Source organism: Hirundo rustica, chromosome 9 (assembly GCF_015227805.2).
Source record: "Hirundo rustica isolate bHirRus1 chromosome 9, bHirRus1.pri.v3, whole genome shotgun sequence".
In the NCBI taxonomy this organism is placed as follows: domain Eukaryota; kingdom Metazoa; phylum Chordata; class Aves; order Passeriformes; family Hirundinidae; genus Hirundo; species Hirundo rustica.
The window spans coordinates 24,343,720-24,370,402 of record NC_053458.1 but is presented as its reverse complement, the minus strand read 5'-3'; the positions used below and the strand labels follow the sequence as shown (position 1 = coordinate 24,370,402).

Genomic DNA, 26,683 nt, shown 5'->3' with positions numbered 1-26,683 from the left:
AGTTGCCTGAACCCAGAAGTGTTGTAATAACCAAAACACCTTTTCAGTCTAGAACTGAAACTGGACAGGCCCTCAGCAACCAGATCTAACTGGACTATTGCACCCTCTCTTCTCTATGACTTGGGCATTATTATTTTATTTTTAAATATTAAAAGCCAGAATCCAGACCCTCAGAAGTTCATTTTGACTGCTGCACCTGTTTTATTTAGAATTTAAGAAACAGGTCATGCTTGGACCTGCTGAGGTGTGTCTTGGAGGGTTGTATCCCCCATCCTTCCTCTGTTACGAGGTCTCCTCCACCGCCTCTATTCCTGTAAATTTTTCCTCTCTGCAAGTTAGGATTAAGATGCAGGAGCCCTAAATTGCAGTCCTTGTTAAGTGCTGAGGAGTGTTTATGATATGAAGTAGAAACCATTGCCAGCCTTGCTAGGGAAATGCAAAATTCCTTCAACCTACTGTTTCCTGTGTTCTGGGAACATCAGGACTGAGGGACTGGAGTGTTTTGGAGCAAAGGCCCTTTCTGCCTCCTTTGAGGAACAAGGGACACTCTGCACGTGTCCTGCACCCGGTTCAAGGGTCAGAGGTGTTGCCTGTGCAGGCAGAGGGATGTGGTTGCTTCAAAGGCGAAAATAAAACGATTGACAGCCAGGGAGGGCTGTGCCCCTCCCTGTATTTCTTTTATAACAAGAAATCAGGACTGCTGAGGTGTTTCTTCTTGGATCTGAACAGGTTCCTGACACTCCCCCAGGATGATCCTTGCATGGATGGATGCCTGAAGGACAAGGGAGGCATGGTGGCACCAAGTCCTCACCCTTCCTATTAAAACTGTATTTATTAATTTATGCCAGTGGCTGTCTTGAGGGCCTGTTGCTCAGTTGTCACATTTCCATTTTCCATGCAGGGCACCCAAAGGTGTCACACCCTTCACCCAGAGGATTTGGGCTGCTCGGACTGAAATTCAGCCACAGCTGCTGCTCGTCCCATCAGTCACACTGGCTCCAAGCTGCTGTGGCAGGAGTTCCATTTTCTCCCAAAGTGCTCCGTGAGAAAGTGATGTTAATAAACGTCTCCAGCTGGAATGGAGCCTATAAAACACTTGTCCTGGGGAAGTTCTCCCAGTCTATTAATGCCCAGCACAGGCAAATCCATCTTTCCTAATGCTTTGGTGGAAAGCACAGGGTGACGGGCTGGGGCTCCTGCAGGGGAGTTTCAGCCAAAATTGTGCTAAAACTCCTGTGTGGCATTCACTGGTACCCAGAGGTGTTTTGGGGGAGCAGTGGGGCCACCCAGGGATGTCCCAGATGCCTCACTGGCTGCCACGACAGGACAGAGCTGGTGGCAGCAGTGCAGGGCAGAGAAGAGAAGCAATCTAGAAATCCAGATTGATCCTTAAAAAACCCAACCCAAACCCTACCCCAGCATTTCTCTGCCCTCTGCCTGGGGCTGCCATCAGTCAGGAACGCCGGGCTGGGAAGGATTTTGGGCACAGGCCTTGGCTCAGGGGATGCTCAGGGGTTCAGGAAGGGACACGGAGCAGCAACATGGGTGAGAAAAAGGATGAGCTGGTGGTGCTGAATTTGCTGCATTTCAAGATTTCCCCATGGACCTTCCCTCTTGGCAGGCAGGTTGATGGTATGAGACGTGTTTTAGGCCCCCCTCCGCAGCAAAAGCCATTTCCTCATCATCCTCTGGCCCAGTGCTCCTCAGGATTGAAGAAAATGAGCAAAGAAGGCTTAGAAAGGCCTAAAGGAGGAAAAATCCGGGCAAAAGATGCTCAGATGAGGAGAGAAAAGGCATCTCCGCCCCGTGCTGGCTCTCCAGCGCTTTTATGTAATGGAGCACATGGCTCCCCACGTTCCTTGTGGGGCTGGACACGGGTTCTCTGACTGCCAGGCTGGAGCATCTCCCTCAAATGATGTCAATCTTCACTGCACTGGCATTACAGCATCATAAAAAATTAAAGAGCTGCTATTTTGGGTAGCAGCTCTCTCCGAGTCAGTGAATAAATGCAGCTCCATATGACTCACTCTGGGGGATTATTAATAGACACAAAAGCAGAATGCCAAAAGCCCAGGAATATGCTCTGTTCCCACACGGAGCTTTCTAGCTTCTCACAGCAACTGCTCTTGAGAACTTTTTGTCTCAAAATTTAATTTAATATACTAAAAGAATTCAATATATAAATTTTCCATTGAACTTGCAGCTTTAGCAGGGGCCATTCTGCAGGGGTGGAGGATGGTTGCTCCAGGGTACCAGGCTTCATCCAGGGTGGCAGAGCAGCGGGGTGGAGAAAGGGAGTCATTTCAAGAGGGAAGAATCACAGGCTCCTTCTTTTGCTGCCAAGGGTGTCCGTGAGGCTGGTGCTGGAGTCGGCTTTTATGGAGGAGGTTCACAGTGCCACACGTGTTGATGATGAAGATGATGATCCTGAGGATGATGATGGTGACTCTCCCATCTTCCAACTCAAAGTGAGCATTTCCCTGGATGCCATGGGTAGATGCGTGCAGCTAAACTGGAAAAGAATAATATGATTTTTTATAAAGCAGAGACTTTGAGTTCCATCCACTTTCCTATCTTGCAGTACCCTGAGCTGCAGCTTCTTTCCCTTCGCCACAACAACACAGTAACAATAACAGGAATTTCACTCAATGCTTACCCAACTTTTTGGATGTCTGATCTCCCCAGCAACAAAGCAAATAAGGTGCCCTTCCAAGGCCATCCCTGCATTTCTTGTCTCCTCTTCCCTAAACACCTACAGAATTAAATTAAACCTGCCCAGACAGGTAAAAGCTTCTTCAGCATAGCGATGTTGCTCAGACTCCCCAACACCCCACAAAGGACCTGAGTCAGGGCACTGGTTTTAGTCATGGAATCCCAGAATGGTTTGGACTGGAAGGGGCCTTAAAAATCATCTTATTCCATGGGCAACCTGGAACAAGGCTCCCTCCTGCCACGGGCAGGGAAACACCTTCCACTAGCCCAGGTTGCTCCAAGCCCTGTCCAGCCCAGCCTTGGACATTTCCAGGGATCCAGGGGCAGCCACAGCTTCTCCGGGCACCCTGTGCCAGTGTCCCAGCACCACGGGAACTGGAAACCACTCTTTTTGTGCAAAGCCCATATGACATTTGCTCTTTGACAGACACACACACCACCCAGCCTCTCCTATCCTGAAGGTCTGGTGTGTCAGCCAGGCTGATCTGGAGCTGAGTCATTGCTAAATCCACAACGAAAAAGACAGGAAATTACCATTTTACAGACCTGGTAAAACCGAAAGAGCTGAGAACAGAACATTTATCTCCAGGCTGGTTCTCGTGTGATGACAGCGATGTCTTCCGAGTACAAACACGCTTCCCTGGTGCTTCATGGGCCCCTTGGCTCCTGTCTCATCATCCAGACTTCCCATACCTGTTGGACTCTGGGGCCAGTCATCACCCTGGGAGTTCTTACAGCAAGAAAGAGGCACACCACAAAAACTCCAGGGCTGCTGCTGATCCCTCCCCTGCAGCCGTGGCAGCACCGGCTGCCATCCCGCTGCTGGGGCCAGAGCACACCCAAACGCACAGCCCACGACAGGATGAGGGTGTTCTGGGCTGCAGATTTCACCTCCTGTTCAAGCACTGTGCTCCTGCTGTTTGCAGGGGCTCGTGGAGGGGCAGTGAGCCGGCCTGGGGCTGCACAGCCCACGCGTGCCCACCAAGGGCTCTGCCAGGGGGGACACAGAGATGGCTCTGCTGGATCCCGGCAGGGAGAGCTAATTCAAAAGAACCAAACCTCAGACTGAGTGCAAGGGAAGAAATTAATGTTAATTGGGGGGGTGGAAGAGGCTGGGAGGGGGCACAGGTGAAGTGGAACTCCCAGTGATTAAACAAGAGGTCCAACACAGGCCAAGGCTGGGTCTGGGGCAGGCAGCAGCTCCCCAGTTCCCCTCCCAATGCCTGGGGCAGGCTCCAAGGAGGAAAACCAGCACCACTCCAAGGGCTCTGGACAAAGGAAGAAAGCACTTCAAGAGAAGAAGCTTGATTGCACCACAATTTCCTCCAAGATCCCAGAAAATGATGTGGCGCTCAGGAAATACTGCATCGGCCTCCTAAAGAGAAGTTTGGGCCTCAAATCACTTCCCTGGCACTTGAGAGGAACCTTGAAATTCCATTTACAGCCAAGCATAACATACCAGATGGGAGCAAGTTTTCCTTCTCTTCCCAGCCATCCTCCTTTCCACGCTGCTGGATGTATTTTAGCAGAGCAAAGCAATGAGCTCCAAGGAGAGATGATGCATTTTCACCCCGAGTAATCTTCTTAATATTATTACAGACCTTCAGCTGCCACATATATTTAGACTTCTAACAAAATCTGCCAGGATTTTGCAAAGGTGCAAGAATTACAGCAGGTTCCACCCCGGTGCCACCCAGCCAGCAGCACAACAGCCACGACACCAGCCCTTCAAATATTGCCATCGACAGGTCCAGCAGGGCGGCTCTAATTCACCCACACGTCTCAAGCTCCTGCTGCTGGCTGGAATACAAGCACAGGTAAGATGGGAACTGCTTTTTCTCCTCTCACTAAATGCCCAGCGAAGCACAGCTCTCCAGTGCCAGCAGCAGCAAGGGAAATATTCAATAAAAGAACTATTCAAACGAAGACCAACACGGTGCTTGTGTGGGGACATTCACACACGAGGCGTTCAGCACCTGGACAAGGAAATGCTGCAAAAGAACAGACCCCACCCCACCCCTCCTGCACTACTGTGAAAGCTTTCCAAAGTGCTTTGCAGAGAAGGGTTCGTGGGACCAAGCCCCAGGACTCTTTATTAATTAAAGTGTTTTAAATAATTGAAATGCAGTCTCTCGACTCTCCCAAGCGTAGTCACCTGCTCAAGAGCTGGCATAAATTATGGGAAAAAAAATCATATCCAGGAGGAGAGAGACAACACCGTGAAGAACTCATCACAAAACCCACCAGCTCTGCAGCACTGAGATGCCACAGCCCCAGGAACAGGGATGTGATGGGAGGGAGGCCAGGATACTTGGGAGGGGCTGCCTGGCCAACACTGCTGCTCAAAGGAGCAAGGATTTAGGGAAGTCAGAGCTGGCTGGTGCTTTTTGACCATTAATAGGGTAAAGCTGAATATGCCATGGAGGACCCTGACACTGAGCTTTTATAGGGCAAGCTGTTGAAGCTCTTGGTTGTCCGAATCCTGGAATACAGCAACCACTGGGCTCAGACTGAGGGGCCTGGGGAGCCTGCAGAGCTCAGAAATACCTCCTACCTTTAGGAAACAGCCTCACAGCTGCTGCTTGGAAAGCTGCTCCCGCTGGATGGGCTCACACCCAGCAACTCCCAGCTCTGTCCCCACTGCTCATCCCCTGCCCAAAAGCCAAAGGTAAATCCAGTGCAGGGGTGGCAGCAGGAGGGAGCTGGGGGTTTCTGGAGATATTCCAGGTACAGCACAGTACTGATGGGGAATGAAATCTTCTGATGTGGGCTGTCCAGCCCCACTCAGAGTGAACAGTCAGGGAAAACTCTTTAGTCAAGAAATTCAGCAATCACTTAGATATTTGCAGAGGTCAGAGGTGATCTCTGAGGGACTTAGATCCTTTAGAGGGATCTGATTTTCAGAAAGCCCAGTGAAAGATGGCCAGTATTTGGGCTGAGTGCCCCCCTCAAGTGTCAGCCACATCCTAAGAGATGCTGTTAATGTACCCTCAGTCTGTCCACACCCATCCCACAAATGAAAGCAACACAATGACAGCAAAGGACACCGACAAAGCTTCTCCACTGGATGCAGTGCAAACCCTGTCCTCTTATGGCATCAAAGCTGGAAGAAATATCAGCACAGGTAACAATCTTCTTTGAAATAATAAATACAAAAGCTGTATTTTTTTCTTTTTTTTCTTTTTTTTTAACTCATGACAGCATTTGTTAAAAATATTACATCTGCTTCTGAGAAGGTAATATCCTCTCCATTTAATATGGAAAAATAAACTCTACAGGACACACAACACATCCCCCCCAGTTGGCACAGAGCTGCTTTAAGAGATCAGATCCACGGGACACATCAAGGCAGAGGAGAGGTTTGGTCTTCCTTGTCCCCAGACTCTTAAAACATCATATCGTAGGAATGGTAAAAGACAGGAATACATAAAAACAGTAAAATGTTTATTTTCTTAGAAAAAAAGAGATTCAAAATGATTGTGATCACACTCCCATTCGTGCTCAGCAAAGCCAATACTGCAAGCTTAGTCCTTGATTAAGATACCTTTTAAATGAAACTTTTTTTTTTTCCTCTTAAATTACAAGTTCCTGCTCCTGTATCACTTCCAGTATTTCAGTGATAACATGCTTTTAATGGGTAACAGTTTCTCAGCTTCTTCTCAGCTGAGAAACAAGGCCTGCCATGGCAAAAACATCCCATCTCCAAAGCCTGGGATCACCAGCACTAACAAGCACTCCGGCCCCAGCACGGACGGACACACAGCTCAGGGGTGTTTCTTAGATGCTCGGATGTTCACTTATGGAAGCTTGGTATAACACTACCTCATCTGATAGAAAACGGGCCAGAAGCCTCAATAAAATCAACAACGTCTTTTGGATTAACTTTTAAGGATTTGCTGCATATCTGGACACAGAAAAAAGTGAGAAGTTGCAACAAGTTTTAACTAGCAGCAACAAAAACAGTTCCTTACGAGTTCTTAGCAATATTCCTCATGTGTTCATTAGGAAACACTGTAACTGAATGGAGCATATAATGTGGAAATGGTCTTCTTCTGTTATGGAGCGCTGTTCACTCGAGGAGACGTCCCAAAGGTTGTATCCAGAAGGCTGGGTTGGATCTATTTACACTGGAGGTGCTCCTGGGGCGAGCGCAGAGCTGGCACTATGTGACATCCTCCTCCTCCTCTGAACAGTAGTCACGACCCTGCAGGGACAAAGGCCAGGCAGTTGGTACGTGGAGACAGCACACGGGAATAAATCCAGGGAACGCTTACAGAGAGCAGCTCTCTGAACTTGGGGGTTTAAGTTCAGAGCTGGGCACAAACCTCAAACACAGGGAATTTGCAGGCAACCAGGATAGGAGACACTTCCTTTTCTGTCACTATTAATCTCATAAACATCATCCCCCATGTACTGAATTCCAGGGGGGATCCAACGAACTGATTTACAAACCTGCCTGATGTAAAGACCTGCCTTGATGGACACAGGCCCGAGATTTGTTGTGAAAGGATAATCTCCGAGGCAAAAGCAACAAAGCACATAATCCTGCGAGCAACACAAGGCAGCTGCTGTGAACAAGAATCCCTCATCTGATAACCCCGGAGAAAAGTTTAACCCCACAGCAAAAGATACCATTCGTATTGAAATTATGCTCCTACTACAGGGGATTCAGCCTAAGCCTCACAAAACACGGATTTCTTATCAGAGCAGTCACGTTATGCCTTCTATCCCATGCCAAACACAGGTGTGGAGCAGCATCTCTCTGGGTGTTCCCCCTGGGATGGTCTGGAGAGGGCACATCCCATCCCTCCCTACCCAGTTCCTGCAGAGCAGCAAGAAAGGAGCTGCTGGGAGCTCCTGTCCTTGCTTCCCTGCACGAAACCAGCTGGAGCTGAGCTGTTCAGTACCAGCCACCCTGGGTATCTTGCATCAAACAAGTGCCTCAAATGAAGGACCCAAAATCTCAAGCTCTGGACAATTTCCCATTGTTCCCTGTGTGCTGGGTGTATCACCTGAGCACCTGGAGAAGGAGAGGCAGAAAGGAAAAAAAAAAAAAAAAAAAAAAAAAAAAAAAAAAAAAAAAAAAAAAAAAAAAAAAAGAGAGAGAGATGTGTCTTAACAGAGATCAGTTTTTCTGGGACACACAGCTGGGCTGCACACCAAGAACAAAGGCTCCAAAACATCTCTGCAGTCCCAGTGCCAATGGTGGGACTGCAGAGCTGGCTTTGCTGGAGCCCAGACCAGGAATGTGCAGTGCTCTGACAGCTCCCTGTGGCCCAGCACTGAGAGCAGAAGGGTTTTCTAAGTACACTAAAATAACCCCCAAGAGACTCATCAGCCCAAATTCCAACTCAGCAACCACTGACCCAGAAAGAAAGGAAAAAAAATTACATTTTTGAACTAAAATCTGTGACTCAAAAAGAAGGAACGCTGAATTCTTTGCAGTGAAGCACAAATCTGTTGGTTTTCTCCAGGCCAGGGGCCACATTTGGACAAAGCCAGGAGACTGAGCTGGTGATGACGAAGGCTTGGTCCAAAATGCTTTGGAGCTGTGAAAGGCAGCAGCAGTGACTGAGAGCTGAGCTCGGGGCATTTCCAGGACATCCATTTACCTGCTCAAGAGGAGCCCCATGGCCCAGCACTCCCCACTGGTGGCCATCACTGCTATTAAAGCCTCAGGCAGACCCAAATCTGACAGAAGAAAAGCCATCCTGCATTTTTTCCCCTCCTACTCCTCCTGCCGTTCTTCTGCTTCTGGGCTTGCTCCGTGGCTGCTCCAAACCAAGGTGCTGAGCAAGCCCTAGCCATGGCACAGACACACCGCCTCCCACCACGGCCTGAAGGCCACCAGGAGCTGGGCTAATCCTTCCAGACGTGTCACTTCCATCTGCACACTGCTGGGGATGGGGATGGGGATGGGGATGGGGACACATCTGTATCCTTCTGGTGACCCGGCCAGCTCGGGTGATGCCCACGCTGCGGTGAGTCCCAACAGAACTTCGGTCTAAACGTTACTCCCCAGGTGCATTTTTGTCAGTGATAACCAGGGCAGCACTGCTCAGGAAGATCAGAGAAGGAATCAAGTGCTCTGTCATCACAGCTTTCCCCGCTGCACCAGAAATCCAAGACAAGGGCTGTGCCCTTGGTGCTCCTTGGGCAGACAGGCAGGGGAGGGCTGCCCCTCCCTGCTGGCAGAGGAAAGGCAGCTTCAGCCCCAACCCAGGAAAATACTTGAAAATGTCCATTTTTGAGCTGTTGGTTGACAGATGCTGGAGCAGATGATCCCTTGGTCACTGAGAGGCTGCTGTGTTTGACACGGGCAGTTATCCTGGTGGGGCTGGGAACACCTCATGGGAAATGGTCAGCCAAGAGCTTGCAGAAACCACACTGCCCTAGTGGAAGTGTCCCTGCTCGCTGCAGGGGTTGGACCAGGTGGCCTTTAGAGGTCCCTTCTAAGCCAAACCACTATCTGATTCCATGATTCCATGACTGGCAGTCAAAATCTGTCCAGGGGAGCCGGAGGCACAGAGCAGGTGGCTACTGACAGGAATGTGTGGCCCACCCATGGACTAAGTGAGCTGTGGGCTCAGTCCCTGCATGGGCCATTCATTCACTTAAAAGTTGGACTCAATGATTCTTGTGGGTCCTTTCCAATTCTGTGATTTCTGAGAAGTTTTAATGATTGAAAGCGTAAATGAACTATGCTGACGAAGATGAGATCTGTAAAATGTGCCTCCAAGTCCATCTAATTCCTGAGGAATCCCATCTCCCACCTCTGCAGTTTCAAAATAAAACTGCCAGCTTTCCTAGATGTTCACAGAACACCATGAGTGTTTCTAAACGAGTGAGTGAATTTAAGGTACATTAAAAAGCAGCCTGATGCTCTTTTCTTGCTGCCTGCACCCAAACCAGAAGGGCTCATCCCCTGCCTCTCCCCTCGCTGCACCTCCAAAGTGCTCCCCTCTTGATGCCCCTCCAGGGGATGCTCATGATATTCTTTTAGGGAATAAAAAGAGAAAGAAAAAAATCGCAGGAAAAAGGCCTTTTTCCCCATTGTGTGGGTGACAGGCCAATAAACAACACGGCCTGGCTCAATGGGCCCTTGTGCTGGAGGACCGGGCCAGGGAGGGGAGGGACAGGAGGACGAGGATGGAGGGGAAGGAGAGAGAAGAGGCAGGGGAGGAGATGTGGGAGGGGAGCAAAAGGAGGTAGAGGAGGCAGAGGAAGGAGAGCAGGCCTTTCTCCGGGGGGCTGGGGACACAGTGGCCCCTTTGAGGGGCCGCGCCGCGCTGGGAACCCTTTTCATCAGCCCGGTTTTGTTTACAGCGCTCTCAGAAAGGACGGGAAGAAAATGCCGGAGGCGGCACTCAATCATTGTATACTGTGCTAATTTTTGTCCGTTTCTCATTTTGTTAGGGAAAAAATCAATGGAGTCATTAAGAGCAATCCACTTTGCTAATGAGTTTCGGCCTAATCGCTGCGCCCTGGCGTACGTCGGGTTGGCAGCCCGTTCCCAAGGGCGCTCCCTCCATCCCGTACAAGGAGCTGCTTTGTGCCCACTCCCTGCTGCCATGCCCAGCGCTGCTAACGAGGGATGCAGGGAGCCGCTGCCAGGCATCCTTCCCACGGGCTGGGCACTCTGCCACCAGCTCCCGGGGGCCAGGTGAGCGCGCTGCTGGAGAAACCCCTGCCCAGCAGCCCCACACCAGCGCTGGTGCCCAGGACCAAGCTGACCCACAGCGGCATCCCCCACGGGCACGGCAACACCGCGTCCCGGGCTCGGGTACCCATCAGAGCTCACGGCAACACAGCCTCACGGGTTTTAACCTCATTTTTGTCCACGAGCGTGTTTGCACTGTGATTATTTTTTACAAGCCACCACAGCCACGCAGGAGACGGTTCATGATGACGGGACCAGCGATGGTTTCCCGCTGGTACAGCTGCCCAATTGTTTAGCCATGGTCCCTTTTGAACCACAAAGCCAGAGGTGCTTCTCTTGTGGGGTTACAAGCCCCAAATATAATCCCAGGAATTGCCTGTCAGTTGTTCCATTACCCCTCAGCCTTTTTCCTATTGGGAGACAGTTGCCTATACACTCTGCCACAGCAATAACACACACTTCAAGGAGATAATTCCTCCAGGTCATTGTACTGCTCCACGTAAGATTCAGAGACAGCAGCTGTCCATCCAACCACGTTCCAGAACAGCCATCAGCAAGATGTTTTTGCTAGCAAGCACTAAATGGGTAAATTTTTCACAGTCAAGACTTCCTATGTTGCACCATTTAAATTTTATTTCTATTTATTTCATGCAAGCCCTGGTGGGACAGGGCCCCTTCAAGGCAATGGACTTGAGCTCACAGGGCTGTGCCCAGGATCAACTCTGCTCGGAGCCACGCCGTGCAACTCATGGAATCCCAGAAGGGTTTGGGCTGGTTGGGAGGGACCTTAAAGGTCATCCCAGTCCCACTCCCTGCCATGGACAGGGACACTTTCCACTGTCCCAGGTTGTTCCAAGCCCTGTCCAGCCTGGCCTTGGACACTTCCAGGGATCCAGGGGCAGCCCCAGCTTCTCTGGGCACCCTGTGCCAGGGCCTCCCCACCCTCACAGGGAAGGATTCCTTCCCACTATCTCATCCAACCCTGCCCTCTGACAGTGGGAAGCCATTCCCCGTTGTCAAATGCTGCTCCAGGCCCTTGTCCCAAGTCCCTCTCCAGCACTTGCTCTGTGTCCTTCCTGTGCTGCAATTTCTTTTCAGGGGTAATGTGGAATTTGCATGGAGTCCGGGGAATCAGGGTCCAAATAAATTTGAGACGTAAAAAGAAGAAAAAAACAACCAAAGACTGAAGAAACTTTAAGAGAGACAGGTTAGTTCTTCATTAGTGTTTTATAGCAAATCTTTTTGAGTCCAAATGCAACACCTGACTAAATTAGTCTTTGATCTAGCCGATTGGAGAGAACCCAGGTCATGACTTCACTTACCTGAATACCAACACAAATGGTATTTAGGACATGTTTCTATCTTCTTAATCAGAACTGGTAGTTCAAAACCAGATTTATCCCATCACAGGAGTACAGTGACTGTCCCAGTCCCAGCTGCAGCCAGTGGATCCCACACCTCCCCTGCTGGGCACAGCAGATCTCAGATTTATCCAGTAGCAGCTGCACAGTTTCCTTTAGGAGGACTGTTCAGTCAGTTTCTGCTTCCTTCTCTGGTTTCCAAAGCCATATTTCTGTGTATTTCTGCCTTCATCTCTCAGGTCAAACAAATCACTTGTACTCCTGACCCACATCTTTCTAATTTACTCCAGGGAACGCTCTCCTCGAGCCTAATTGCTGCTATTACCTGTTGCTCATCCTCCACTGGAATATATTTCTGTGATTTCAGGCTAATTTTCAATGAATGATGATAAGGCTGACTGCAGATGAGCTGCCTCCTTCCCACTGCCTGTGTCTGTTCCATTTCCCCCTGAACTCTGGAACACACGTGCTTTTTGTCTCCCAAAGCAAAGCCTGTGACTCTACTCACAATAACCTCAGCGAGTGGGAAGCCCCAAGAGGACTCGCTGCAGCTGCTGCCAGATGTTGGGAACATTTCTGAGCCTGTTCTGCCACCACTCAGGGCCTCGTGCTGAGTGCACACAGGTCCTCGGTCTTCCCCTTTGCTCTACCCTCCATGGTCTGCCACAGGTCAGGAAGTGTTTGCACAACCCTTTTAGGCACGTGGTGGGATTCTTGGGGCTGCCCTGTGAGTTGGACTCCACGGTCTCTGTGGGTCTCTGCCAGCTCAGGACATTCTAACTACAGCTGCAGTAGTAGAGTAACTACAGCTTCTTGTGCTTGTTGACTGCTCAGCTCTCTCCAGCTGCTCCCAGTCTCCCACCTAACCTGCAACTCTGGCTTCTCAACAGGTCTTGGGAGTATTTTTACCTCAGATTCTGGTGCTTCTGAAAGGACTGGGATGACTCCAGCAGAACCAATATCTAAGCCTACATTTGAGACTGACTTTCACCTTCTCAGTCAGCCCTACCCCAGCCCTCATCCCAGTATTTCTTCCTTCCAGCAAACCCTCTGAATGGCATTACCAGCATCACAGGCAGTTCTGTACATGCCAGTTCAGCTACAGCTCCTGAAGCAGGGACAGACTCACTCAGAGACAGAGCAGATGTCTCTCTCTGAACAACTCACAGTATTTTGACACTGAATTTTGGTAGACAGAAGCTCCATGCTTCATGACATTCTGTTTTTTACCTTTGGGTGGCATTTGCAGGAGGCAAATGGAGCAGTAGAGTGGAAAGGAGGAGGATGCAGTGGAACTTTGTAGGGGCAGCCAGGAATGTGCTACCAAGGACAGGACGTCCAGAGAAACTCCCCAGACTGTTTCAATAAGGCTTTTTCTGATCTCCAGGACTCATAAATACTTCCCGTTAGCAGCTGACGAAACACCAGCCCATGTTCTTTCCATTTCACACTTTGGCTGCAGGAGTTTTATTCCAGCTGCTCTCCCTGTCCACGGAATGGCTGTGCCAGGTCCAAGCTCCCCTGTGATGTTCTGGCTAACGCTCACACATCAGAGTGGTTGTCACACTTGGATTTGGTGACCCAGCACCCCTTGGGATCTCAATGGAGCCGAGGGTGTTTTGCTCCTGACTGGAGTTTCTGCAGCACAGCCCACAGAGCAGCATCTCCATCACAAATCCAACAGCCACGGTAACCATGGGAACACCACAGCGTCTGGGACCTCACCAGCCACAGGCAACAACCCCCACACCTCTGCAGACTTTTTCAGCTGCTCACTGATACAATTCTAAATGTTTGACCGCTGTCCTCCATCTCCCCGGAGAAGGGACTGAAAATGCAATTTACGGATCAGACAAAACCCCTCATATTTTCCAATCTTTTTGGCATTTGTGACAACACCTAGAACAAAAAAGTGCTGCGAGCAAAGATGAATTAAAACCCCCCCAAATTTCTCTTATGAAGACTATTTCCTCAGGCACAGGAGGTCCCCAAGGAACACAAATCCCACATTCGGCTGCGCATTAACTCCTGCCAATCCCATCAGCTGTTGGGAACTTGGTCTCTGGCAGATAAACTGTGGATTTCCCCGGAACAGACAATCTCCTGACCCTGAAGATAAACTATCCCCAAGATAATGAGCCCGGGAGATCACCTGGGAACATCACAAAGCGGATCCAAACAGCTCCCAACACAGGAGACAGGGTCAGCTGCACCTCAGCGTGGCAGCTGGGGAATGAGGGTGTTAGTGCTCTGCCACAGACCTCGGGAACAAAAATTATCCAAAGCCCATAATTAGATACGGCCTGATGGCACTGTCTGGTCTGCAGATAAGATACATCTTTGGAAAGTCCATTTCACTGGAGTGAATGTGCTCAACATTATGGAAGGTGGTGATGTCCAGGAAAAGCATCTGAATATTCACAGGGTGAATGCCTTTATTCAAAGGAGATACAGCTGTATTACGGATATGTAGAAATTCTACTTTTAAAGGCATTAGGTTAAATAAAATCTTACCCCTGTGAAATACTGGGTACAGAAATGTTCTTCTCATGAGTCTATGAACTCCTGACTTTTACTCTTCCCCTTTCTGTCTTCTTTTGTTTTCATAGTTTTTATTTTTTTAAGAGGAAAGTAACAAATGTGTTGCTTGGGACAGACATGAGATGCACCCACTGCAGCACTCTGACTCCTATGACCAGGAGTGCTGACAAAAATGGCAAAGCTTGGAGCCATGCAAGTAAAAATTTCCCTTCTACTCTGCAGCCCCACATGACAACTTAATGGAATAGAACAGAAAAGAACAGAAGAGTGGAACAGACTAGACTAGACTAGAAGTATTTCAGTTGGAGGGGACCTATAATCATCAACTGCCTGCGCACTTCAGGGCTGACCTGAAATTACAGCATGTTGTTAAGGGCATTGTCCAAATGTTTCCTGGATGCTGACAGGCCTGGGGCTCTCTGGGAAGCCTGTTCCAATGTCTGACTTCCCTTTACATAAAGGAATGCTTCCTTCATATCCACTCTGAAACTGGGAGTACAAATTAGTGTACTGCTACTGAGGAAGCAAATATTTAATAGAAAGTATTAAACAAGATGTACGACTCCAAAACAGACAGTGTAAAGAGTAAATTGATGTGTGAACATCAGCCCCCTCATCTCCCTCAGCCATTCCAGGTGTGAGCTGAGCTCCAGCTCCTTCACTGCTCTCTCACAAAGAAGTCAAGGGTCTCATTTAAGAGGTTTCTGAAACACACAAAAGCTGCTCTCAGGACAGCTGAGATACACAAAGAATTATTCATCCTGTTCTTCAAATCATCTCCAGCACCATTATTTCACTGGCACAGCCCTGGGGCAGGGTTATCCATGCTCACAGCCACACCGTCCCTTGGAGCCAGTGGCTATTTTGAGAAGATTCAGCAAGAAATTCCCAGGATATCCCAGCTACCACCAGCATTAAGACTCCAGTTGGCTCCCATGGAGACGAGATGAAAGATCAAATCAGCAGTGATGTAAAATCCCGCCTTGCTCTTCACCTTGATCCAGCATGTATATCCTGAACATCTGAGTTGGCCTGCCATTAATCTCAAACTGGTGACATTCCCACAAAACAGAGGATTCTCTCAGTACCTCCTGCAAACTCTTTACCTTCCTGGTCTTCTTCGCACTTGAACTACCAAACCAAGGAGCTGGGAGGGAAATCTTGGAATCTCCAGATCATGGAGAACATGGAGAGCTGCAGCAGGCAGGGCACTGTCCTCCCCATGGAGCTGGGAAAGCTGTGTCCACCCCTGAGGGAGATGGGATGTTTACTTTACTGTGTCTTACCTTTTCAATTTTTTCATCAAGCATTCTGAAGAATTCTTGTTGGCTTTCGGAGATGTGCATGCTGGAAGGCAAAGGAACAGTATCAATACCAACAGGATTTCTTCCATTATCAAACAGCCCAGGCTTGCTGAGGGGCCCAGCTGTCAGCTTCCACCACTGTGAAAAATAAATCACTTCATGCTTTCATCTACAATGTCAATTTTTAATCTTTTTTTTCCCCTATTTTTTGTTCACCCACAAAATATTACTGCATTTAGCTCTGTGTACACGTGCAACATCTGGGGTGGTGACTGGGATCCATATGCATCCAGAGACCCTTCCCTTTTCCAGGCTGACTGCAGGGAGTTAATAGCCCAGCACCGGTCCCTCTGAGAGGGAGAGTGAGAGCCCCTCTCTGTCAGGACAGGAGGTTTCCCAGGACTGCCAGCCTCATCACCACAGAATGAGGCACCCACAACGTGAGGTTAACGACTGTCCTCTTGTCCTGCCACTTGTTATGGGGGAGACTGACAACTGCCACAACCTGGTCAGGGAGTTGTGCAGAGCCAGAAGGTGCCCCCTGAGCCTCCTCTTCTCCAGGCTGAGCCTCCCCAGCTCCCTCAACCTCTCCTGGTGCTCCAGACCCTTCACTTCATCTAATTCTGCACCACCAAGAGGCTCAGTGACAGGATTTTGCATTACTAAAGAGGACTGGAAAATACTTTTTCATTGTCTATAAGACTCTTGATGGTCACATAAGATCACAGGCCCTTCCCCATGGGGAACTTGCAGGGCTAAAACCATAGAAAGGATGGGGAGACAAGGGTGAGGATGGATGGCAGGTGGTATTTGGGGTGCTTATTTATGTGAGGGGATGGTGAGAGCCTCCTTCATGCACAAGTACTACCCCTCCAGGAAGGTGAGGCTGGAGCATCCTCTGGACCCGCAGCAGGGTCACAGGCAGCTGGGGAAACGTGCCAGGGACTCCACATGCAACACAAAAAGATGCAAAAAGGGAGGATGGGGACTGGTGCCAACGGCAACAATGATGCCAAACGGTCAGAAGGACACACGGCTCTTGGAGATTTTCCCCAGCACAGAAAGCTGGCTGGGCTTGCTGAATTCTGACCCATCCCCTCTTCCTCAGCGATCCTTTCAGCTGTAATGAGTTAATGCTCTCCCAAAGTGCCCCACGACGGGCTGCACTTCCCCACAAAGCTCAGCATTGAGCCCTCCCTGCTATCGGCTGAACGTATACAAAGATCTGCTTATGTGAGACACAAATGAAGCTCAGTTCACAAGAGGAGGGCTCAGAAATGGCATTAAAACCTAAAGCTGGTGATTCAGGAGCAGGAACAATTCACCTTTCAGTGGCTGAGGGAGTTCTTGTCCCCAGCTGTCTGCCTGTTCCTCAGGTTCCCACCTCCACCTCAGCTGGGGAAGAGATGCTTCTTTGGGACAGCTGACCCCATCACCTGCATATTCAGGCACCTTGGAGAGGGATTTTAGGGCAGCACAGCCCTTTCTGAGCAGGGAAGGGCTTGAAAAATAGTCTTGCCTTTACAACATCATAAATCCAGTTCCTAATAAAGTGAGATAATACTGTAGTGACTCACCCCAATCATAATTCATAAGAAAACTAAAAGAAGGTGGGGGGTGGAAAAAAGGACTATTGTGTAGTAATATCCCTGAAAATTCCCACAGGATAATCCTACAGATCTGGTCGAGTGGAAGGTGTCCTTGCCCATGGCAGGGAGGTTGTGTTAGCTGATTTTTCATGTGCCAACCCTGAGAGTCTGTGATCTGGCAGGGTAAAACTGGCCTGAAATAACCACTCTCATTTTATGCTTCAGGCTGCTGTCACTCCCTGAGTTATGAACTTGTCCCAGGGTACTTGGGTAGGTGTGTTTGATCATTCAAGGTGTCACTGGGTCAGTTTGGTGATGAGCAGACAGAGCAAGAGCCTGTGAGGTGGGGGCAGGGTGCAGCGGGAAGCCCTGAAGGTGTGGCATGTACCAGGACTGGGTGTAAAGAGGAAGGACCAACCCTCCTCCCTCAGTCAAAGACCCCCATAAAGATACTGCTGGCTTCCTACATGCCCTGCTTTTAGAGTCCAGGGCTCTGGATGGAAAAAATCTGAATCCTCCTGCAGGGGGAAGAGCCCTCAGTACCTCCTGTGAATTCTTTACTTCCTGGTCTTCTTTGCACTTGAGCTATCTAACCAAGGAGCTGGAAGGGAAATATTTTCATTCTTTTAAGCATTTGAAATCTTTTTACTTTTCAGCTGACATCAAAATATTGTAAAAGAATTTATAATTTGATACTTAGTCCATCTTTTGTTTAGAAGTAACAGATCCATTAGACCAGAACAGTACTGTAAGATGCATCTAATGACCTATCTATTAATTTCTGCTCTTCCAGCTGAGTAGACCTTTTCCACCCAATGCCACCCTGCCTAGCTGTCAGAATTGCCATAATTTTAAGATGATAAACCTTAAAAAAAAAATTGTACATTACAGCAGCTGTTTGCTGACTTGGCAATTAGCAACTCAAACACATGTAGCCACTTTATAAACAGAAATGCAGTGGTAGGTGGGGCAAACACTGGAGGATCTATCCAACAACCTTATGTTACATACTGCATCTCTCTGGGAATTTTCCTTATTTTTGCAGGTCTGTGACAGAAATATTTATCTCTGTCAATGCCATGTAAAAAATAGGCTTTTTGGTCAGTTCTGATTTCTGCAGGGACTTTTCAAATTAGAGTTTTATGAAGGAATGGAAGCCCTGGCCATGCAATTCCTCTGCTGTGGATGTACCAAAAGATGACCCACCAAAAGAACAGCCAGAGTAATTAGCCTCATGTTAGAGCCCCTTAAATACATCTCTGACCCTGCTGGGAAGGACTGAGCCACAATAATGAAGTACAGCTTTGCTGAAGAGTGCTTCTGCCTCCTCCTCCCTACCATGAATTTCTTTGCAATTACATCCAAAGCACTCGGCTTCTCCCTTTGAAAAGAGCTGAATTACCGCAGTCAGCTGATGAGGAAATAACTAAAGTTTCCAGACCTGAAATCATGTTCAAGGCACTTGACAGGCAGCAAGTTTAAGTTAGTAAGTGCCCTGAAGGCAGGGCACAAGAACAGCATTTCCACTGGTGTTCAAAACCCAAATCACAAACCTTCATCACTTGTTCTTCATGACCCCTTATGTGGCTCTGTAATCTGTTATTTTTCAGCCAATCAGTGATTAAAATGTAACACTGATCAGATCAGATAAGAAACGAGTTACTACTATCAATAACCAGCTCTACCACAAGAGGCAAATATTTCAAGTAACACTGACAGACCCCAGGCAGAGCATGGGCATAGAGCTGCCAACCAAGCAGGGAAGAACTCGCAGCTACAGAGCAACCTTTATTTTAACAACCTGACCAGCCCCAGTCCCAGCCCCAGCCCCAGCCCCAGTCCCAGTTCTAGGCAGAAGAGCTGCTAATGTAAACCAGGAGCTAGCACAAACCTCCCTGGGACTGACCCAGATGTATTCAGGAACACTAGTGGATACAGAGAAGGTCGTAAGTTGTACAGAAAGCTGAGAAACAGCACAGGGTCTTCTGTTAGGCACAACAGGATGCATCTCACCTTTTTTCAAGTCCTGCATCTTTGCTGTGCAAAGGAGAGGATGCTTCCTCTCACTACAGGTGATCCTACCTGCAGTACTTAACTCAGCATGACTTTAGGGCTGCTGGAGTCATCATTTGGTCTTTGCTGGGCAGTAATTGTGAGCCTCACAGACACTGCTTGTGTTAATTTGCATTATGATTCAAAAAACAGAAATTGAACTTACTTTGCTCTGGGTTGATGTACTAGTCCTGGGATCTCTTTATTAGATTTAAGTCTTGCATTTGAACTGGCACTTTTTTCCTGAAACACACAAAAAGCACACAACAGAGGTGGCATCAGTCTTTATGAAGCACACAAAGGGTGACAGGTATTTGTCATCAGGGTGTCACACTCGGCTGGGTCCAGGCTCTTCTGCCCACACAACCAAACAAGAAAAGCTCAACAAAAATGAAATTAAAGGTAACACAAGAGATGAAATTACCCCAGGTGGGTAATTTTTTAGCATCCTGGGCTTGGTGGCATGCGGAATTGCTTCTGGGTCACTGGATGACATCCAGGGATCAAACTCCGTGCTGGCCAGTAGCTCTCCAGCAGTCCATGGAAAATGGGGGGTGCTCATATAAATCAATAACAACACCAGCCTCCACCTTCACCAGAGCAAGGCAAAGCACTGGGAAGGCAGTGCCAGAGTCACCCAGCACCCACAGGCTGGCTCAGAACAGAGGGGCGGAACAGACGCATCAAGGAACTGTCTGCAGGAGAGAGCATGTGCCAGGGGTGCCAGTGAAGAGCAGCAAGGGCAGACATGACCTGCTCAGGGGGGCCCAAGGAACCAAATCAGCCCTCAAGATCACAAAAATAAGGATGTGGGGCTGCTGGAGAAAGTCCAGAGAAGGTCACAGAGATGCTCCAAGGGCTGGAGCCCCTCTGCTCTAGCCAGGCTAGGAGAGCTAAGAGTGTTCACCTGCAAAAGAAAAGGCTCCAGGAACACCTCAGAGCCCCTTTCAGGGACTAAAGGGGCTCCAGGAAAGCTGGAGAGGGACTTGGGACAAGGGCCTGGAGGTAAAAGGGGAAATGGCTTTCCACTGCCAGAGGGCAGGGTTAGATGGGATACTGGGAAGGAATTCTTCCTTGTGTGCTGTATTCTGTTGGAATGGTTTATTCTTGCTTCCCCTATATTTCATGTGTTAATGGTTTACCCCAGATTTTGTATACTCCCTTTTGTTCCCTATGTAGTTATTCCACACCCTTTGTTCCAGCACCTTCCTTGTCCATCACCTAAACCCCACCTAAACTCCCTGTCAATTACTGTAAAACCTATCCCTTTTATCCAGAAAGTTCTATGTCTGTTATGTACTCTTTGAAGCCCCACTGGACTCTGTAACACAATCCCTCCCACAGAGTACCCCTATTGGTTTCCCCAATTGTACTGTCCTCCCCTCTTCTCCTCCCCAGCTGTATCCCATTGTTAATGGTTTGTATCTACCCCTGTTACACCCCCTGCATAAAAACCCGTGCACATGGGTGCTCTGGGCCTGCTTCCCTCATGGACCCATTCACAACAAACACGTGGATTTACCCAGGAGAAGAAGGTCTCCTGTTATCCTTTGTCCTGGTCCCGTGGACTCCAAAGGCTCAAGGAGCGTGCCCCGGCTCCTACAGGTTCCGTGTGTCCTAAGGCTTTGCCCAGGGAGCACGGTTCCCGCTCCTGTGGTACCACCGGGGTGCTGAGATAGCCTACACACCCCGAAAGCCAAAAAGGCACATCCACAGCTGTGAGGGTGGGACCCTGGCACAGGGTGCTCAGAGAAGCTGTGGCTGCCCCTGGATCCCTGGGAGTGTCCAAGGCCAGGCTGGGCAGGACTTGGAGCAACCTGGGATAGTGGGAGGTGTCCCTGCCCATGGCACAGGGTGGCACTGGATGGGCTTTAGGGTTCCTTCCAAGACAAACCAGTCTGTGTTTACAGACAAGAACACAACCCTGTCCTTTGCACAGGAACAGGACCATTAAAAACATCTTTAAAAGGCCTGGGAGGGGAAAGAGAGAGCTGAGAGCCAGCACTGCTCGGTAAGACCTCCTCTTCATGCCATGAGCTTCTGTAACCCAAAACTCAGTGCACACACACATCTATTATATCCAAAATCCTCTGGAGGAATCCAGCCCCTTCCAGATCTTCCCAGTGCCGTTTGTTAGGGAAAGCTGCTGGTGCAGATGGGAGAGGTCTGAGTCAAATCTTAGAGCTCACCTGCTCCACAAATCCCTTTGTATTTCTTAGACATGTCACACTCACGGCAATTTAAGAAACATAAACCCAAGAATAAGTGGTTTTGTGGGTAATTCTGGTGGTTTTATTTAGCCTTATTTAGTCTTTGAATGTCTGAATCACACAACGAGATTTTGGAAAGGGCTACTAAATCACTGAATTAAAAAAAAAAAAAAAAAGGAGGCTGTCTAGCAGTTAATATTTTAATGAATAATTCTACAAGGGCTGTAAACATCAACTGCCTCAGCATATTTAACACTGTTTAATGCATATTTTCTAATCCTCCTAGCCAGGAAACAGTGCCTTGCATGAAAATAGCAGTGAGAGAGAAACAAGCCCTTCTTCCAAGCCTTAACAAGGGTGTCTGTGTTTGCTACACCCCACCAGCCACTGCCTGCTCAGGATCCTGTGAGATCACACCAGAGAAGCAGAACAAAAGGCAAAATCACTTTTTTCAAAGCACCTTCTAATTTTAACAGTTCTAGGAGGGTGTGACATGTACATACATGTTGTGTGTGATGAACACATGTGTACACAGACACAGAACCCATGAGCTCATGTCTGACCCACGTGGCTGTCAAAGCAAAACAAAAAGAGAGGGATGGGTCTCATGGAGAACACAATGAAGCCATAAATCAGCTAAACCCCAGCCTCCTGCACCAGGTGAGCCTTTATCCTCAGATCTACTCCACTGGAGGGAAGGGGAGACTCTGATCTACAACTCCTGTGTTGGGAGCTGTGATAAAACAAGGCAGTACAAACTCAGCTTTGCACACCTCTGCTCGTGGTTTGGTGTCAGTGCAGCTCTATCAGGAGCTGGAATTAGCCCAAATCCCAGCCTAAAGAAACTTCTGGCACTTAGGAACAAACAGAAAGACACAAGAAAAGTTTAAGTTGCCTTTTCACTGTGGGTCCCAGAGCAATATTCAAAATATTAACTGACACACATAGGAAAAGAGAAATAAAATCCCTGTTTAGTTGACTTCAAGATTACAGAGTTTACTCTTTCCCTCCTATTGCTCCTGGTAATTACCACACCTCAATTATCTATTACAATTCTCCTATTTAAGCAAAGAATATGTTACCTTCTCCATCTGTTGCTCAGCAGGAACAGACAGAAAAGGAAGAGTTAAGAGAAAAATAAAACCCAAACAGGTCTCAAATTGGCTCATTGCTTTGTTTATAGCTCTTATTTATGACAGTGACATTTCATTCCACTGATCGAAATATTGGCTTGGATAAGAATAGCTATTCAAAAATAATTCTTCCAAATGCAAACAAATAGATTTTTTTTTTTTTCTCATCACTTTGAAGACAAACTGATTCATTAGAAATTAATGGCTGGGCTTCTAATACTAAGCTAAAAAAACCACCTTGAAATGCTTTAATGCAGTCAGACTGTTCTTCCAGACTGACGTTGGCTGAAGGGTCACTTCTTGCATTCCAACCTCATTTTGTCCCTTATTTAACATTAAATAAGTTATGACGCACCAACAGAACCACAGCTGCTTTTAGAGACCTAATCTGTTGCAAATCGAAATGAATATGCAGAAGTTTGGTTTTAATCTAGCTTTGCTTATAAGGATTATTTCCAATAAATGCAGTAAATGCTGCCTCACACCACAGGCTTGAAAGGAAATCCCCCAGGATGCTGCACTTGCAGAGCAGCAGTAGCAAAAAGAGGAAAATACTGGACAATTTATTCCACATTATTTTGCAATTAATCATTATCAAGGTAAGGCTGTCATCCAATCAAGGTGATTTCATGTGATAGATTTGTTAATTATTGTTAATTTCTCCATAAAGGATGCACCATCTCCAGGATTTCAGGGCACTAACAGATGGCAGTGACTCTGCTGCCAGATGCTATTAACACAGCAACAGCCACTACTGCCATTATAATTAAATATCTGTCAGCATTTCCCTTGATGCCTCCCCTCTGATGAACCCATTTCTGGAGACATGTGAACTTCATTTGAAGTATTTTGCTTTTCTTCATAAGGCTGCCACAGATTGACTCAGGTAAGCTGAGTCCTTATAAAATAATATTCCTGATTTGTATCAAGATGACACTTTTCTTCAAAGGAGCCAACAGCCCCTTTAAACTGCTTTCTAGAACCAGGCAAATCATCATTTAAGTCAGTAAGAAGAAAAAGGAAGTATTTGTTTTCTTTTTATACCATAAAATATTCTTTAAAATAATTGTATTTGAAAAGTAGGAACCAAATGCAACTCTTAGAAATGGTCTGAGATGTAAAATTTCAATACGCCAGCCCAGCACTTTTTAACCTCACTCAATCACGAGCACCAGCCTCAGGTAGTAATATCTCATGTGGGCTGTCTGGATCCATCAGGATGAACAAGGGAGAAGCACTGACCTATGAGATTTCACTGGAGTTTCCTTGCTTTATATGTACATAAAGACTCATTTTCTGTGCTATCCTTTGGCAGGAAGAGAGCCACTCTTTTTTTTTCTATCTGCCTGGAAGCAAAACCACCTGAAAATGTTATCTAGAGTAGCTTTATAACGAAGGAGCAAACCAAATATGGAAAAATCTCAGATACTAGTCAAAGGAGATTATTCTTGGATGCAATTTCATTAGAGGAATCACATCACCCCTGCCAGAATGTGTACAGGCATCCAGCCCAGAAGGGTGTCCTGGGCACGGCATGGATCCTGTACATTGGATGGTGCTGACACAGGAGTCTGAGTCCTCCTCTCAGTACCCACACAGGAAGAAGGGATGATGAAAACCACAGACCCATCTGACCAGGAGCTTTGGAAGCCAGGCTGGGGAGGAGCTCAGTGTGCACACACCAAGCACCAAGCAGTGCCTCACAGGATCACAGAACATCCCAACTTGGAATGAACCCACCTGGACCAGCTCCTGGTCCTGCACGGGACACTCCCAGGACCACACCAGGAGTCTGAGCGCTCCGGATGCACATCACCCCTACAAAATACACCAGACACTAGAGCCAGGGCTTAGCAGTGAATTTAACCATCATGGCACACTGGCAGGAAAGGATTCCTGTGGTGAGAAGACACCTCAGAAAGACATTGTCACCACAGTCCCTTGGCTGTCCTGCTGCCTGGAGCGCCTTGACCCTCACAGGGAGGACTTGAACACATGGCTGTTATTTGTGCATTTGGGTGAAGCTCAAGGTCACATTTCATAACAAAATCCTTGTCTTAAACGGAATGTTTTAATAAATCCTCCTGCTGTGCCAGGTCAGTATCTCCCCAGCCCAGCATGAAGGAGTCGCCCATGATGCCCCAGTCCTGTCAGTATCTCCATCCTTGGAGATGTTTAAATGGTGTCTGGACTTGACCCTGGGCAGGAGGTTCTAGACAGCCCTGCTTCAGTCACTGGACCAGATGACATCCAGAGGTCTCTTCCAACCTCATCCAGCCTTTAGTTCAGTGATAATCAGACCCTGGAAGAAACCCACGTTTGAGTAGGTTTGTTGAGTTTTATTCCCAAGCAGCACTGGGAGAGACTGAGGCCATCCAGGCACGCAAAGGGAAGGCAGCAGCAGACACAGTGCCTGGCATTCACTTTAGAAAAAACCCTGATTCTGCAAACCCAGCCAACATCACGCAGCGAGTCTGCACTGACGCAGGGATTGTAACCCAGGCTTGGCAGGGGAAAATCCTGTGCTTTCATCACGGATCCAAAAAGTGCTCCAGAGGGCAGACCTCATCCTTAATAGAGCTTCTCCTTCCCAGGGAAATGACTGGGAAATTCTGTTGCAGCATCTCCAGCTCCTGGAATGCAATATGGAAGAGTAGGATTCATAAAATTCCCTGCCCCATCCCTCCCCCTCCAAAATTACTCAAAATGGGATAAAAACAGGTAAAAAAAGAGAAATGTGTAAATCCTGAGCAGCTTTCTGCAGCCCACCAGAAGGCCTCCATTGCTGAGAAGTCAGGGAATGCTGGTTTTGATGTTTATTTACCAGTCATGCATAGGGGAACACACAGTGGTGCACTTACATATTTGTAATTATTTTTAAATGCTTTTGAGATGTTAAAAACTATGAAGGGACTATTTTCAGAACACCTAACATGCCCTTTACACTCAACTCAAGCTGCAGGAGCTCAAAAATCAGAAAAATCCAGCTGAAAGTATAACGTCAGGGGGGCAAAAAAGAAGAAAACAGAAAGGAAGAGGAAGGAAAAAGCTCCCTCTGCAGTGAGTTGCAGGACTTCTCCTGCAGTACCTAAATATAGTTCACCCTCAACCCAAGTTGTTGGCCTTTGAGCTTTGATGGAGGACATCCTTGAAGAGCAGGGAATAATAAGAGGAGGGCAATTCCCACCACTGAAGGATTTTCACAGAGCATATATTTACTATGTAGAATGGGTACAACTTTCTAAAAATCCCCATCATCTTTTCTCCCAGTCAATATTAGAAAGTCTGGACTAGTTAGTTACAGTAATTCCAATTAATTCTGTCGAGTAGCCAAACACCGGGATTTTGTGTGAAAAACAGACATGGGAGCAGCTGGCCTGACGACAGGAAATCAGGACAGGTAAACAGATGAAATTACAAATAAGGCACATAATAAATCCTACAGGGAAACTCTTCCCTGCACCTTGCCATCCTGCTCTCTTCCTGAGCTTTTATCAACCCACATGTGTGAATCCTTGAGGTTCTTTACAGCTTGGGACGCTAAGGTCCAGAAAAATAAAACCTGGATTTCTATCTCCAAGTTCCTTTCTGCAGACAGACTGATAAATCTCAAGGTGTCCCCTACAGAAAAGAAGTGCAATCACTGGTGAAATGCCTCTGTTGTGAAATATGAGGATTATGCTGCCCTGACCATCAGGGTTTTCTGGTTCCTTCAGCCTCCGCAGCACCCTGAAAGATCAGCCAGGATAAGAAAATGAGCGTAGCAGAGATAAATAAAGCCAGAACACTTGCCTCCAAAGGTGCATGAAGTTTCAGGTCACACAGGAAATTTCCCTGTTCCTGCAGTGGGAGCCCTGCCCATCCCTGTAATAAACCCAGAGAACACGGGCAGGGAGCAGAGGAAGGGACACGTCTGCAGGACTGAGAGCAGGAAGGGATTTGCAAAATGAAGATGGGCAACATCCCCTCTATGAACAGCTCGGCAGGAGGCTGAAAACTGTCCCTCACAGCTGTATGCCCCAGGATCCAGGTGGCAAGGTGCCTTAGAGAACGAAGAACAGTTGCATCAAAAGATATCCAAAATACTGCAAATAAAATGCTATGGGCAGAAAGGTGTCCTG

At 47.9% G+C, this 26,683-nt stretch overlaps 1 protein-coding gene across 2 annotated transcripts in view; it reads right to left on the bottom strand.

Annotated features, from left to right (window-relative positions):
- Positions 1–5,934: 5,934 nt before the first annotated feature.
- C9H1orf21 (chromosome 9 C1orf21 homolog) overlaps positions 5,935–26,683 on the bottom strand; it is a 113,222-nt gene continuing 92,473 nt past the window's right edge. For both annotated transcript variants that reach the window (XM_040073395.2, XM_040073396.2), the window contains exons 4-6: positions 19,386–19,462; positions 15,561–15,621; positions 5,935–6,916 (exon numbers count right to left, since the gene is read on the bottom strand). In XM_040073395.2, the coding sequence (XP_039929329.1) occupies positions 6,875–6,916; positions 15,561–15,621; positions 19,386–19,462 (180 nt within the window). In that variant the 3' untranslated portion in view covers positions 5,935–6,874. The remainder of the gene's footprint in view (positions 6,917–15,560; positions 15,622–19,385; positions 19,463–26,683) is intronic.